General features: G+C 43.0%; 1 protein-coding gene across 6 annotated transcripts in view; it reads right to left on the bottom strand.

Annotated features, from left to right (window-relative positions):
* Positions 1-15,414, bottom strand: part of MAST4 (microtubule associated serine/threonine kinase family member 4) — a 611,899-nt gene that overhangs the window by 219,020 nt on the left and 377,465 nt on the right. The window contains exon 2 of one of the 6 annotated variants that reach the window (XM_077286478.1): positions 8,527-8,607. The exons of the other annotated variants lie outside the window; for them this stretch is intronic. Within the exon in view, the coding sequence (XP_077142593.1) occupies positions 8,527-8,607 (81 nt within the window). The remainder of the gene's footprint in view (positions 1-8,526; positions 8,608-15,414) is intronic. 6 annotated transcript variants of the gene reach the window in all.

The following is a 15,414-nucleotide window of genomic DNA, read 5'->3' as shown; positions in this document are numbered from 1 at the left end:
AATTCATACACTTAGGTAGTATTATAGAAGGTGATTCGGGGGTTCTCCCCAAAAAAACGAAATACATGGTGCAACCAACTGGCTTTTTCCTCTATTTATCAATACTACAAGAAGAGCATCAATCAAAGGGGTCTTCTCGCCCAGTTACGTGGAACTTTTCCAAAATAGTATAGTCCGTTGCAACTCTCTATCCATTCGTTTGGAGATGGTAGTGGAATTCTGAAATATTTTGTTGAGAGATGGTAGTGAAGCGAAACACAATGGAGATATACACAATCACAGACGGGCACGTGCACAGACATTAGTTTAAGGATGGAGGCACCTGTAAAACGTAACATCATCAATAATATACTCCATGTCTTTCTTCTACCGCTCCACATTCTTTACAGGTGACAATTGGTAATATGAAATGTGATATTTTAAGCATTTAAAAGGATCAGGAAAGTGAGCACTTTCCCATATGATCTTTTAAATACCATCACACATCTAGAAAGGTTTACTCATTCATAACTCAGAAAACCTTATGGATAAAGCAATTGTCACTTATTTTTAATTAAATCAAACGAAGCACAAAAGATGAGCATACGAGCGCTATTACGTGGTGTGCCTCTTTTATAGACCAAGGATGAGTCACAAGCAACATAATGTATTTATCCCTGTAACAATGATTTGAAGTTAGAGAACCGGGGAGAACTAAATATCCAATTATATCTCAGTGAATCGCTCGACAGAAAACCACCAGCCATCTGCTTACAGATCTACACGAGAACACACGCTATCTGGAAGAGATGTCCACATATGATGCAACAACCTAGGCATGACCAACAAAATGGAGGAATGGCTCAGAGGACTTCCTTAATATAACACATTTAAAGGGAACCTGTCACCCCGTTTTTTGAAGATGAGCTAAAAATAGCGTTAAATAAGGGCAGAGCTGGGCATTACATTAGTGTCTTGTGTGCCTTTATTACCCACCTATGCTGCTGAAATACCTTTGTAAAGTCGCCGTTTTCTGCTGTCACTCACGCTGGTCTGGTCCTATGGGCGTGGTGACAGCGCTGTTTCTCCCCCAGATCAGGCTCATCATTCCGTTGGTGGCGTAGTGGTGTGCGCATGTCCAACAGAGAATATCCACTGCCCAGGAGATGAAAAAGAGCGCGATCTGCGCTATTCAGCCGTTTACCGGTGGGCGCGGCCATCTTTCTGTGGCCACGCGTGCGCAGATGGAGCGCTCTGCTGCCCGGGGCTTCAGGAAAATGGCCGTGGGATTCCGCGCGTGAGCAGATGGAGATCGCGGCGGGCATTTTCCTGAAGCCCCGGGCAGCAGAGCGCTCCATCTGCACACGCGCGGCCACAGAAAGATGGCCGCGCCCACCGGTAAACGGCTGAATAGCGCAGAACACGCTCTTTTTCATCTCCTGGGCAGTGGATATTCTCTGTTGGACATGCGCACACCACTACGCCACCAACGGAATGATGAGCCTGATCTGGGGGAGAAACAGCGCTGTCACCACGCCCATAGGACCAGACCAGCGTGAGTGACAGCAGAAAACGGCGACTTTACAAAGGTATTTCAGCAGCATAGGTGGGTAATAAAGGCACACAAAAGACACTAATGTAACGCCCAGCTCTGCCCCTATTTAACGCTATTTTTAGCTCATCTTCAAATAACGGGGTGACAGGTTCCCTTTAAATAAGACATGAAAAAGTCACAAAGTCCTAGAGGCACTTGTCCAGGGAACGCAGACACTTCTAAAGCTCCTTATGGTGTGTCTGAGGCTCTATTAATAAAAAGCTCCTAAAATACATATATATAAACCATGTTCCAAATTATTATGTAAATGATATTTTTCTTGGATTTTCCTAAATGGTTGGTGCAAATGACAGTCAGTCTAATGAAAGTCATCACCCGATAGAGTATACATCGAATGTTATTGAAGAAACCTCCCAATGATAACAGTATAATCTCCAAAATGAATAAAAATTCAAAATGCACTCTTCCAAATTATTAGGCACAGTAGAATTTCTAAACATTTGATATGTTTTAAAGAAATGAAAATGCTCATTTGTTGATTTTGCAGCATTAGGAGGTCACATTCACTGAACAAAAAAGCTATTTAACTCCAAAATATCCTAACAGGCCAAGTTACTTGTTAACATAGGAACCCTTCTTTGATATCATCTTCACAATTCTTGCATCCATTGAATTTGTGAGTTTTTGGAGCGTTTCTGCTTGTATTTCTTTGCATGAAGTCAGAATAGCCTCCCAGAGCTGCTGTTTGGATGTGAACTGTCTCCCACCCTCATAGATCCTTTGCTTGATGATACTCCAAAGGTTCTCTATAGGGTTGAGGTCAGGGGAAGATGGTGGCCACACCATGAGTTTATCTCCTTTTATGAACATAGCAACCAATGACTCAGAGGTATTCTTTGCAGCATGAAGATGATTTTGCTCCTGAAGGCAAGTTTCTGCTTTTTATACCATGTTAGAAAGTTGTCAGTCAGAAACTCTATATACTTTGCAGAGGTCATTTTAACACCTTCAGGAACTTGAAAGGGCCCTACCAGCTGCTTCCCCATGATTCCGGCCCAAAACATGACTCCTCCACCTCCTTGCTGACATCGCAGCCTTGTTGGGATATGGTGAACATCAACCAACCATCCACTACTTCATCCATCTGGACCATCCAGGGTTGCTCGACACTCACCAGTAAACAAGACTGTTTGAAAATTAGTGTTCATGTATGTCTGGGCAGACTGCAACCGTTTCTGCTTGTGAACAGGGGTGGCCGAATAGTAGGTTTATGAACCACAGCAAACCTTTGAAGGATCCTACACCTTAACCCCTTTCTGACATCGGACGTACAATCCTGTCGAGGTGGTCTGGGCCCGTATGACCACCGATGGGATAGTACGTCATCACCGATCAGCCGTGCTCACGGGGGGAGCGTGACCGATCGGGGCCGGGTGTCAGCTGACTATCGCAGCTGACATCTGGCACTATGTGCCAGGAGCGGTCACGTGCCAGGAGCGGTCACGGACCATTCCTGGCACATTAACCCCCGGCACACTGCAATCAAACATGATCGCAGCGTTCCGGCGGCATAAGGAAGCATCGCGCAGGGAGGGGGCTCCCTGCGTGCTTCCCTAAGACCCTCGGAGCAACGAGATGTGATCGCATTGATCCAAGGGTCTCTTACCTCCTCCTCCCTGCAGGCCCAGATCCAAAATGGCCGCGGAGGGCCTTCCGGGTCCTGCAGAGGGGTGGCTTCCAAGCGCCTGCTCAGAGCAGGCGCCGGGAAGCCTCCCTGCTGTGCCTGTCAGATCGCTGATCTGACACAGTGCACAGCAAAGTGTCAGATCAGCGATCTGACCCTATATAGTCATGTCCCCCCCTGGGACAAAGTAAAAAAAAAAATATTTACATGTGAAAAAAAAATAATTCCTAAATAAAGAAAAAAAAATATTGTTCCAATAAATACATTTCTTTATCTAAATAATAATAAAAAAAGTACACATATTTAGTATCGCCGCGTCTGTAATGACCCGACCTATAAAACTGTCCCCCTAGTTAACCCCTTCAGTGATCACCGTAAAAAAAAAAAACGAGGCAAAACACAACACTTTATTATCATACCGCCAAACAAAAAGTGGAAAAACACGCGCTCAAAAAGACAGTTATAAATAACCATGGTACCGCTGAAAACTTCATCTTGTCCCGCAAAAAACGAGCTGCCATACAGCGTCATCAACGAAAAAATAAAATAGTTATAGTCCTCAGAATAAAGCGATGCAAAAATAATTATTTTATATATAGAATAGTTTTTATCGTATAAAAGCGGCAAAACATAAAAAAATGATATAAATGAGGAATCGCTGTAATCGTACTGACCCTAAGAATAAAACTGCTTTATCAATTTTACCAAACGTGGAACGGTATAAGCGCCCCCCCCAAAAGAAATTCATGAATAGCTGTTTTTTTTTCATTCTGCCTAAAAAGCGTTCAAAAAATGTCACGTGCCCGAAAATGGTACCAATAAAAACGTCAACTCGTTCCGCAAAAAACAAGACCTCACCTGACTCTGTGAACCAAAATATGGAAAAATTATAGCTCTCAAAATGTGGAGAGACAAAAACTATTTTTTCAATAAAAAGCGTCTTTTAGTGTGTGACGGCTGCCAATCATAAAAATCAACCAAAAAACGCTATAAAAGTAAATTAAACCCCCCTTCATCACCCCCCTTAGTTAGGGAAAAAACAATAAGATTTTAAAAAATGTATTTATTTCCATTTTCCCATTAGGGTTAGGGTTGGGGCTAAAGTTAGGGTTAGGGTTGGGGCTAAAGTTAGGGCTAAAATTAGGGTTAGGGTTGGGGCTAAAGTTAGGGTTTGGATTACATTTACGGTTGGGATTAGGGTTAGGGTTATGGTTGAAATTAGGGGTGTGTTTGGGTTAGGGTTTCAGTTAGAATTGGGGGGTTTCCACTTTTTAGGCACATCAGGGGCTCTCCAAACGCGACATGGCATCCAAACTCAATTCCAGCCAATTCTGCATTGAAAAAGTAAATCAGTGCTCCTTCCCTTCCGAGCACTTTTGTGCGCCGAAACAGGGGTTTACCCCAACATATGGGGTATCAGCGTACTCAGAACAAATTGGATAACTTCTGGGGTCCAATTTCTCCTGTTACCCTTGGGAAAATACAAAACCGGGGGCTAAAAAATATTTTTTGTGGAAAAAAAAAAGTTTTTTTATTTTCACGGCTCTGCGTTATAAACTGTAGTGAAACACTTGGGGTGCAAAGTTCTCACAACACATCAAGATAAGTTGCTTGGGAGGTCTAGTATCCTATATGGGGTCACTAGTGGGGGTTTTCTACTGTTTAGGTACATCACGGGCTCTGCAAATGCAACTTGACGCGTGCAGACCAATCCATTTAAGTTTGCATTTCAAAATGCGCATTCCCTTCCGAGCTCTGCCATGAGCCCAAACGGTGGTTCCCCCCAACATTTGGGGTATCAGCGTACTCAGGACAAATTGGACAACAAGTTTTGGGTCCAATTTCTCCTGTTAACCTTGGAAAATACAAAACTGGGGGCTAAAAAATAATTTTTGCAGAAAAAAAGAATTTTTATTTTCACGGCTCTGCGTTATAAACTGTAGTGAAACACTTGGAAGTTCAGTTTTCACAACACATCTAGATAAGATCCTTAGGGGGTCTTCTTTCCAAAATGGTGTCACTTGTGGGGGGTTTCAATGTTTAGGCACATCAGGGGCTCTCCAAACGTGACATGGCATCCTCTCTCAATTCCAGTCAATTTTGCATTGAAAAGTCAAATGGCGCTCCTTCCCTTCCGAGCTCTGCCATGTGCCCAAACAGTGGTTTACCCCCACATATAGGGTATCAGCGTACTCAGGACAAATTGGACAACAACTTTTCGGGTCCAATTTCTCCTTTTAGCCTTGGTAAAATAAAACAAATTGGAGCTGAAGTAATTTTTTTGTGAAAAAAAGTTAAATGTTATTTTTTTTTTAAACATTCCAAAAATTCCTGTGAAACACCTGAAGGGTTAATAAACTTCTTGAATGTGGTTTTGAGTATCTTGAGATGTGCAGTTTTTAGAATGGTGTCACACTTGGTTATTTTCTATCACATAGACCCCTCAAAGTGACTTCAAATGTGATGTGGTCCCTAAAAAAAAAATGGTGTTGTAAAAATGAGAAATTGCTGGTCAAATTTTAACCATTATAACTCCCTAACAAAAAAAATTTGGTTCCAAAATTGTGCTGATGTAAAGTAGACATGTGGGGAATGTTACTTATTAAGTATTTTGTGTGACATATCTCTGTGATTTAAGGGCATAAAAATTCAAAGTTGGATAATTGCTAAATTTTCTCCAAATTTCAGTTTTTTTCACAAGTAAACGCAGGTAATATCAAAGAAATGTTACCACTATCATGAAGTACAATATGTCACGAGAAAACAATGTCAGAATCATCAGGATCCATTGAAGCGTTCCAGAGTTATAACCTCATAAAGGGACAGTGGTCAGAATTGTAAAAATTGGCCCGGTCATTAACGTGCAAACCACCCTTGGGGGTAAAGGGGTTAAGGTTCAAGGGACTCCAGAGGTACCAGCAGCTTCAAATATCTGTTTGCTGGTTTGTAATGGCTTTTTAGCAGCTGCTCTCTTAATCTGATGAACTTTCCTGGCAGAAACCTTCCTCATTCTGCCTTTATCAGCACGAACACGTCTGTGCTCAGAATCAGCCACAAATCTCTTAACAGTACGATGATCACGCTTAAGTTTTCAGGAAATAACTAATGTTTTCATCCCTTGACCAAGGCATTGCACTATTTGATGCTTCTCGGCAGCAGAGAGATCCTTTTTCTTTCCCATGTTACTTGAAAACTGTGGCCTGCTTAATAATGTGGAACATCATTTTTAAGTAGTTTTCCTTTAATTAGAATCACTTGGAAAACTAATTACCGTACATACTCGAGTATAAGCCGAGATTTTCAGCCCAAATTTTTGGGCTGAAAGTGCCCCTCTCGGCTTATACTCGAGTCATGATCGGCGGTGGGGTCGGCGGGTGAGGGGGAGAGAGGACTGTCGCATACTCACCTAGTCCCGGCGCTCCTGGCGCTCCTCCTGCCCGTCCCACGGTCTTCGGTGCCGCAGCTCGTCCCCTGTTCAGTGGTCACGTGGGACCGCTCATTAAAGTTATGAATATGGACTCCACTCCCATAGGGGTGGAGCCGCATATTCATTTCTCTAATCAGCGGTAACGGTGACCGCTGACAGAGGAAGAGGCTGCGGCACCCGGAGACCATCTGTCCGGGATAAGGAGCCAGGGACGCCGGGAGCAGGTGAGTATGTCATAGTTACCTGTCCCCGTTCCACACGCCGGGCGCGGCTCCGTCTTCCCGTCCTCTTGCTCTGACTGTTCAGGTCAGAGGGCGCGATGACGTACTAATCTGCGCGCCGCCCTCTGCCTGAACAGTCAGTGCAGAGAGACGCCGAGACGGGACGCTGAGGAGCTGCAAGCAAGAGAGGTATGTCATTTTTTTTTTTTTTATTGCTGCAGCAGCAGCAGCATTATAGATGGGGCACAGCTTTCTATGGCACATCTATGGGGCAATAATGAACGGTGCAGAGCATTGTATATGGGGCACAGCTTTCTATGGCACATCTATGGGGCAATAATGAACGGTGCAGAGCATTGTATATAGGGCACAGCTTTCTATGGCACATCTATGGGGCAACAATGAACGGTGCAGAGCATTGTATATAAGGCACTGCTTTCTATGGCACATCTATGGGGCAACAATGAACGGTGCAGAGCATTGTGTATAGGGCACAGCTTTCTATGGCACATCTATGGGGCAACAATAAACGGTGCAGAGCATTGTATATGGCACAGCTTTCTATGGAGCATCTATGGGTCCATAATGAACGGTGCAGAGCATTATATGTGGCACAGCTTTATATGGAGCATCTATGGGGCCATACTGAATGGTGCAGAGCATTATATATGGCACAGCTTTATGTGGAGCACCTATGGGGCCATAATGAACGGTATGGAGCATCTATTTTTATTTTTGAAATTCACCGGTAGTTGCTGTATTTTCCACCCTAGACTTATACTCGAGTCAATAAGTTTTCCCATTTTTTTTGTGGCAAAATTAGGGGGGGTCGGCTTATACTCGAGTATATACGGTATCACATATGTTTAAGATTGATTTCAGTGATCCATTGAGCCCGGAGACACAATACCATCCACGAGTTTATTTGAAAAACAAAACAATTAAATCTTTATGACACTTAAATCCAATTTGCATAATAATTTGGAACACGGTGTATGTTAAACTGAATCCGCTAGACAGACTTATCCTGGCATCCATCCCCGATAGACAAATACAGAATCTACTTTAAGGATACACGGTGTTGGTTAAAATGACGTATCCGCTAAATCTGATGTTCCGTATTTATAGCCCAAGGAGGACAATCGCCACTATTACCGTAATTAATTGATGCGTCATAAAAAAAACTAATCAAAGATTATGAGGTTTCTGATTAAGAAATGCATGTGACCAAAGCGGACACCATGGGTGTCAGTAGCAAGGTTCTGGGACATCATTTTTAAGGGAACTTGTTATAAGCTTGATGCTACCCGAACCACGAGCAGCATGAATCAGAAAACGGCTACTCTATTAGAAACATATAAAAAGCCAGAGACAAGGCGATTAGTCCAAGAAGAATGTCACCACTGGATTCTCCCTCCCTGCTGAGCTATAATGACTAGTCTCTTTCCTTGGGTGTATAGGCAGAGGTCTCTCAGTCTATTTGAGTAGGCGGAGAGAAGCCAGTGGAGATGATCCTCCTAGACTAGTCATCGCGTTCATCACTAATCAAAACTATATACCAACTTTATTGAAAGAAAAAAAAAAAAAACGCTACAGAACACCGAGATACAGTCTAAAATATTATTGGTGACATACAGAAACATAACTGAAGCGTCCTTACCTCCAGAAATGGAAAGCATACAATGGACTACAAGGACTGCATGGGCTTGTTGGGGTTGGACTCAAACTTCTTGGGGTGAGACTGCAAAGTCAAAATGTCACTAGCAGTGAGCAAAGCAATCATAAGCAAATGGAGCGAGCAAAATATGATCACATTACAATGACGTATTTTACAAGAGGCAGGCAACAAAAGGCAAGCATACCAGAAAAGGTAAGCTTCAGAATTTATTGGTCCCAATAGTAAGACTAGTTAGACTTTAAAGGAATCTGTCAGTAGGACTGAACCTCCTAAGCCATCTATATGGGCATGTAGGTCACAGGAAGCTGAATAAAATGACACCTTAATATCTTTAATCCAATGTCTTATTCCTTAGAAATCTGCGTTTTTCTTATACTTAAATGAGTTGTTAAGATCTAATGACCGGACATAAGTCTCCCCAAGAAGCAGATTATTTTAAATGAAAGGAGGCATTACAAGTGTAAGCAATGTATTGATGGATTCTTTGCTCTCATATTCACACACAGCTCTGCAGTGAAATCAGAGCTAACAGTACAGCAGAGCTAACAACAACAGAGCTATCAAAGTACAGCAGAGCTAACAGCACAGCAGAATTTAACTTTGTCTCATTACACACATTTGCAGCAGCACTTTTCCTCTGAATGCAGGTGTCAGGACTCTGAACATTTTTTACCTTTTGTGCATTACTGCCCTTTTCCAAGATGGCGTCTTTGGTCTCAAGTGCACTGTGTCTTCCTGCTATAAAACTCCACCCCAGCCTTCAGTCTGTGCTAGAGTATTCTGCCTTGCATCCAGCTCCTGACTCCCTGGCTATATACCTGCTCCTGTGAACCTGTGTGGTTATCCTGCTACTCTGCTCTGAGTTCCTGCTGCATACACTAGTTTCCAGTAATCCTCCTTCATCTGTTGCTCATGTTTACTTCCATCTGCATTTGCTGGACATGTAAGCTGTTTCTGCTCTGCAAAAACCTGAGACTATTAACCAGGCCTCCCTGGTTGAGCTAAGATATGATTTGAACTGCCTTATAATAATTATAATCTTTATTTTTATATAGCGCTAACATTCCGCAGCGCTTTACAGGTTGCACACATTATCGTCGCTGTCCCCGTTGGGACTCACAATCTAAATTTCTTATCAGTATGTCTTTGGAATGTGGGAGGAAACCGGAGTACCCGGAGGAAACCCACGCAAATACGGAGAGAACATACAAACTCCTTGCAGATGTTGTCCTTAGTGGGACTGGAACCCAGGACTCCAGCGCTGCAAGGCTGCTGTGCTATCCACTGCGCCACCGTGCTGCCCTTATAAGCTTATCTATCTGTGTTTGGACTAAGACAAGGATTTATTCATGTCAAGTATCCTCAAGAATAACTGTGCTTCATAGACTTTCAGCATGATTGCATTTTCCTCTGAAGTTTCCTATTGACTGCTAAGCTGCGTTTTATATTTACACCAAGTGTTGTGGACTTGAGTTTCTCTCTGCACCTGTTTGAATCACTGTGTGATAATATAGACTTTACCACTTATAAAACTGTGTCCTGTAGTTGTCTTGTTCCAGGCAAAGAGTCTCCTGAGTTATCCCCTATAATTATTACAGCTGGCAGTTCTGCTGTAGGGCTGTGTTGAGGTAGATTCTCAGGGAGATCCATGGATTTCTCCGGAATAAGACATTCGATTTCAGATTAGAAAGATACCATTTTATTCTTTTTCCCATTACCTACATGCCCAAACAGATGGCTTAGTAGGGTTTATCCTACTGACAGATACCCACTAAGGCTATGTACATGATTAAAATTACCCCACTGCTTGGAGACATTTGTATTGATGGCTACAATCTAAAAACTCTAATGTTTAGTCAGATTCCGCAGTCATTTGTAGCACCCTTGCACCTGAGCCCTCTTCTATAGGCTGAAGGTTAGTAAGAAGCAGAGGGAAAACAGGACTGCTGGATCAGACTATACCTAGGATGGTTTTTCGGGTGCAACCATGGACACACATGGGTCTACATAAGAACTATATTCATACAACACTAAAATAGTTTTAATCAAAAGACCAGGAGAAAAGGTAGATGTCAAGAACAAAGAGAAGACCAAGTATACAAACATGTAGGGGTTATATGGGACTTTTTTATATGTTTAATATGGGGCTAATCACTTCTAGACAGGTAGTGGCAGATGGGAGTTGGCTGTAAATCAGCATGATGTCAGCAGTGAAACCCCATCAACAGAAGAGAATGAACTGCCCTGCCAACGTGATGCCACAGGAAGCAGCAGAACTGGCAGCAGGAGCAATCTGTGACCATTCTGAGTCGGGAGGGATTGTCGTAGGGCATGTAGGTAGCTAACTACCTGCCAATTAGTGCATGGCCCTATAAGGACAATATAAAAAGAACCAGATAACCCCTTTAAAAGAGCAGCTATTGTCTATAAAAACCTAGCTTTTTGAATCATATATTTGTTGCTCGTTTCCTTTGCAAATGTATGGGACAGTTCCTATGAAGTAGGGACCATTTCATTTTTTGCTTTGAAGGTTATGTTTAAATGTATAGTTTAACTACATGCTACAGCCCTGTGCCGACAGCTCCTATGCAGACTTGTGTGTGTCCATGGTAACAGACTACAAATAAACCCAAAGTCAGATCCAATAACGTGGTCTCCCATCAGAAACCTACATGTGGCTGATCTACCGAAAGTAGGGGGCAGACAAAAGGGAGCATGGCTGCAGGATCAGACGGCACATGGCAATTGTTCTCCAATGCTGAGACATATTTCGGTCTTACATCCTTTAACTCCCAAACACCACAAATGATAAATAAATGACATAACTTGACACAGAAAATGAAATGCTGTGAGCAAATAGGTGATAAAGCAGACAAGACAAATGCCAATGTGTGCACAGGCCAAATTTGTGGCACGTAGAGACTCTGCATGGTACGTTGGGCAGCAACTATCATGACTATTGCGCCAGTTTCATACCATGCGATCAGAAGTGAGACATTTACACAAATCTACAGGAAAGGGTGGGACTCACGATGGAATAGAGTAGTAACTTTACATTGTTCAGACAATAAACTTACATGAAATGAAGATTAAGGCTGGGTCACACACAAACTTCTTGCAGCATGATAGTTGCACTTAGCAACCATGACGTTTTCACAATACTTTGCTTGTGTACATGCTACTCAATGGGGCATAATTGTCAGAACAATTGCACTAAAAATGTTGGGTATTTATCAAGTAACTCCAAAACATTTTGTCTGACATCTGGAAAGTGTAAGAAAAAAAGGAGGGGATAGCTTGCAAGTTTACAAAAAAAAAATAATAGGACCCAATTTATCAAGATTGAAGTTTTGTATTTCTGTGTGAATATAAAGGTGACTGACACCAAATTTATCAAAAATTCACAAAATTGGCAAAAGTGGTGAAAAATTGCCAAAAGTTACAACATTCTTAAGCGCGTAAAAATTATGTGTATTCTTTTTCTACACCAGTTTTACTCCAGATTTCACATACAAACTTGATGTATGACTTGGCCCCAAAGTGTGTAAAAAAAAGTTGCATAAAGTTATGCAATATTCTGTAATAAGTAAATGTGACTAGCAGATGCCTAGAGACAGCAATAGTTAAAATTAGAGCCATCATGATACAAAAAATATCAATGTGTAACCTTCGCCTAAACAGGTGTTAACTTAAATAAATAAATAAATAATAAAACAAAAAGTTACACGGAAACCTAAACATGTTCATACCAAATGAAACAGTCACTAGTTTGGCCAATGGGAAGTGAAAATATTTCATTGTCAGACAAAGTTCATTTAGGCTGCATACTACAGAGGCACAAGGACTCTGCATGCTGCCATACTGTGGTTGGCTGGGTACAGTCCGGTTTGACCGAGCAGGGCGAGATGGCAATCTAAACCCCTATTGAATCTGATGGGAAAAAAAGTGGTTCAGCATGAGTTCTGAGGCATATGGAAATACAGTAAAAGGCCTTGCGCACTCATAGGTTCTAGATTGCTATAGTTTGGAGACTTAAAGGGGCTGTCCACTACTTGATAACCCCTTTGAATCCCTATGTTCCCCACCCCAAGTAAAATAACACCACCTTTTACTCCCCACCGATGCTTGGGGTGTTCCAGAGGAGTCTGCACTGGCTCTCCCTTGTGGCCAATCAGAGCTGGCTTCACTCACGTCTTCAGACAAATCAAGACATCTGGATGAAGTGAGAGCAAACACAGCTTCCACTTTCTACAAATGTGAATTATGTCCGTATGAAAGTTGAATGAAGCCAGCGCTGATAGGCTGCAGAGATTGCGTGGCATAATGTCATGCAATCCCCAGGAGTGCCGGTGCCAACATGGCTGGCATAGGAATAGGGCTAGCGCCGGAGGGGAGTATAAGTGTTATTATTTTACTGGGGGAGAAACATAGGGATTCAGAATGGGTTGTCAGAGTAGTGGACCACACCTTTAATATGGATATATGAATGAGGTGTAACCAGAACTTTTATAATATTAGATAAGTCTTGAAATTTAGAATCAGAATTCTATTCTCTACTTTCTATAAATAAGTAGTGATGGTCAATACGTTCTTTTATGATCTTACACATAACATATGGTCTCACACAAGACAATGTGATGAATAACATATGCAGATAAGAGTTTTGCACTTGCACTTACTACATTGCTCTGCATGCGCCGTCCTGCAACTTGTACTAAATTACAATTCATGTTAGCACTGATAAGCAGTTAGCACTGATAAGCAGTTAGCTCATCTATTGATGGCAAACATGATGGGAAATTCTGTTTCTGTGCAATAAAAAGGGCTTATCCAGATGGAAAAAAACAGATCTGGTTAATCAACTGGAAAAAGGTGAAGGTCAATATATAACATTCTAGGTTTATTAACTTTGGGGTCCGTGTTCCCCATAGCTGCTTTGGTCAGGATCCATACTGCCGCTCCAGCGATCACCTACCAACACAGGGCATCGATTTTCATGTTGGCGGGGGTCAACATGAAGGAAGATGGCTGACAAGTCCCCTTATTTGTCACTCCGATGCAGTCAGCCAACCTCTGCTGTGTTCCGAGGAGACACAAGATATGTTGTTCTGTGCCCGCATGTGGCCAGAAGAGCGGTGGCAGGGATGGACCACAGGAGGAAGTGGGGCTCTGGAGGTAGTAAAACTAGATTAGATTTATTTAATTCTTAAATCAATTATATTTCACTATTTCCATCTGATTCAACCATTTTTATCCTGGTGAGCCTCTTTAGGCGAGGCTCAAACGTTGGTCCTTGTTGCAGATATTGCACACAAAATCCACAGCATTTTAGAGTACCAGCAAAGTGGATTCATTTTTTCCCTTGTTTGCAAATTTCTTAATGGTGTGGATATTACTTATGCCTTTCAAATGTGGATCCTAAGGGTATGTGTCCACGTTCAGGAAACGCTGCGTTTTTGACGCAGCGTTGAGCCGCAGCGTCTAAAACGCAGCGTCCAGATGTTACAGCATAGTGGAGGGGATTTAATTACCGTATATACTCGAGTATAAGCCGAGATTTTCAGCCCAAATTTTTGGGCTGAAAGTGCCCCTCTCGGCTTATACTCGAGTCACGGTCGTCGGGTGAGGGGGAGAGGGCGCTGAGGCATACTTACCTGCTTCCGGGGCTCCTGGCGCTGTCCCTGCAGTCCCACAGTCTCCGGGTGCCGCAGCTCTTCCCCTGTTCAGCGGTCACGTGGGACCGCTCATTAGAGAAATGAATATGGACTCCACTCCCATAGGGGCGGAGCCGCCTATTCATTTCTCTAATCAGCGGTAACGGTGACCGCTGACATAGGAAGAGGCTGCGGCACCGAAGACCAGCTGTCCGGGGGAAGGAGCGGGACGCCCGGAGCAGGTAAGCATGTCATATTTACCTGTCCGCGTTCCACACGCCGGGCGCCGCTCCATCTTCCCGGCATCTCTCTCTCTCCGCACTGACTGTGCAGGTCAGAGGGCGCGATGACGCATATAGTGTGCGCGCCGCCCTCTGCCTGATCAGTCAGTGCAGAGAGACGCCGGGACGGGACGCTGAGGAGCTGCAAGCAAGAAAGGTGAGTATGTGTTTTATTATTTTTATTGCAGCAGCAGCACAGCTTTCTATGGCACATCCTATGGGGCAATAATAAACGGTGCAGAGCACTATATGGCACAGCTTTCTATGGCACATCCTTTGGGGCAATAATGAACGGTGCAGAGCACTATATGGCACAGCTATGGGGCAATTATGAATGGTGCAGAGCACTATATGGCACAGCTATGGAGCCATAATGAACGGTATGGAGCATCTATTTTTATTTTTGAAATTCACCGGTAGCTGCTGCATTTTCCACCCTAGGCTTATACTCGAGTCAATAAGTTTTCCCAGTTTTTTGTGGCAAAATTAGGGGGGTCGGCTTATACTCGGGTCGGCTTATACTCGAGTATATACGGTAAATCCCGTCTCCACTGTGCATTAAAAAACGCATGCGTTTTTCCCGCAAAAATGCACATGCGGTGCGTTTTTTCAGAACGCACATGCGGTGCGTTTTTTCAGAACGCAGCATGTTGCTATAATGAGCAAAACACCCAGGAACACCGCAGGTGACCTGCCAGTGACCTCAGGTGCATTTTTGGTCAGGATTTTACCTGCATAAAATCCTGACCAAAGCCTGAAGCAAACCTGAACGTGGACACATACCCTAAGGCTACGTTTCCACGATCAATATTTGGTGCATTTTGCATGTTGCAGATTTTCTGAATCAATTGTCTAAATTATGTTATTTGCAGTTTTTCATTGTATTTTTCTTGCAATTTTTCAACTCTAGCCTTTGTTTCTTTTTGGTGTGTCCT

Source organism: Ranitomeya variabilis, chromosome 1 (genome assembly GCF_051348905.1).
Source record: "Ranitomeya variabilis isolate aRanVar5 chromosome 1, aRanVar5.hap1, whole genome shotgun sequence".
Taxonomy (NCBI): Eukaryota; Metazoa; Chordata; class Amphibia; order Anura; family Dendrobatidae; genus Ranitomeya; species Ranitomeya variabilis.
This window is presented reverse-complemented; position numbering and strand designations above follow the sequence as displayed.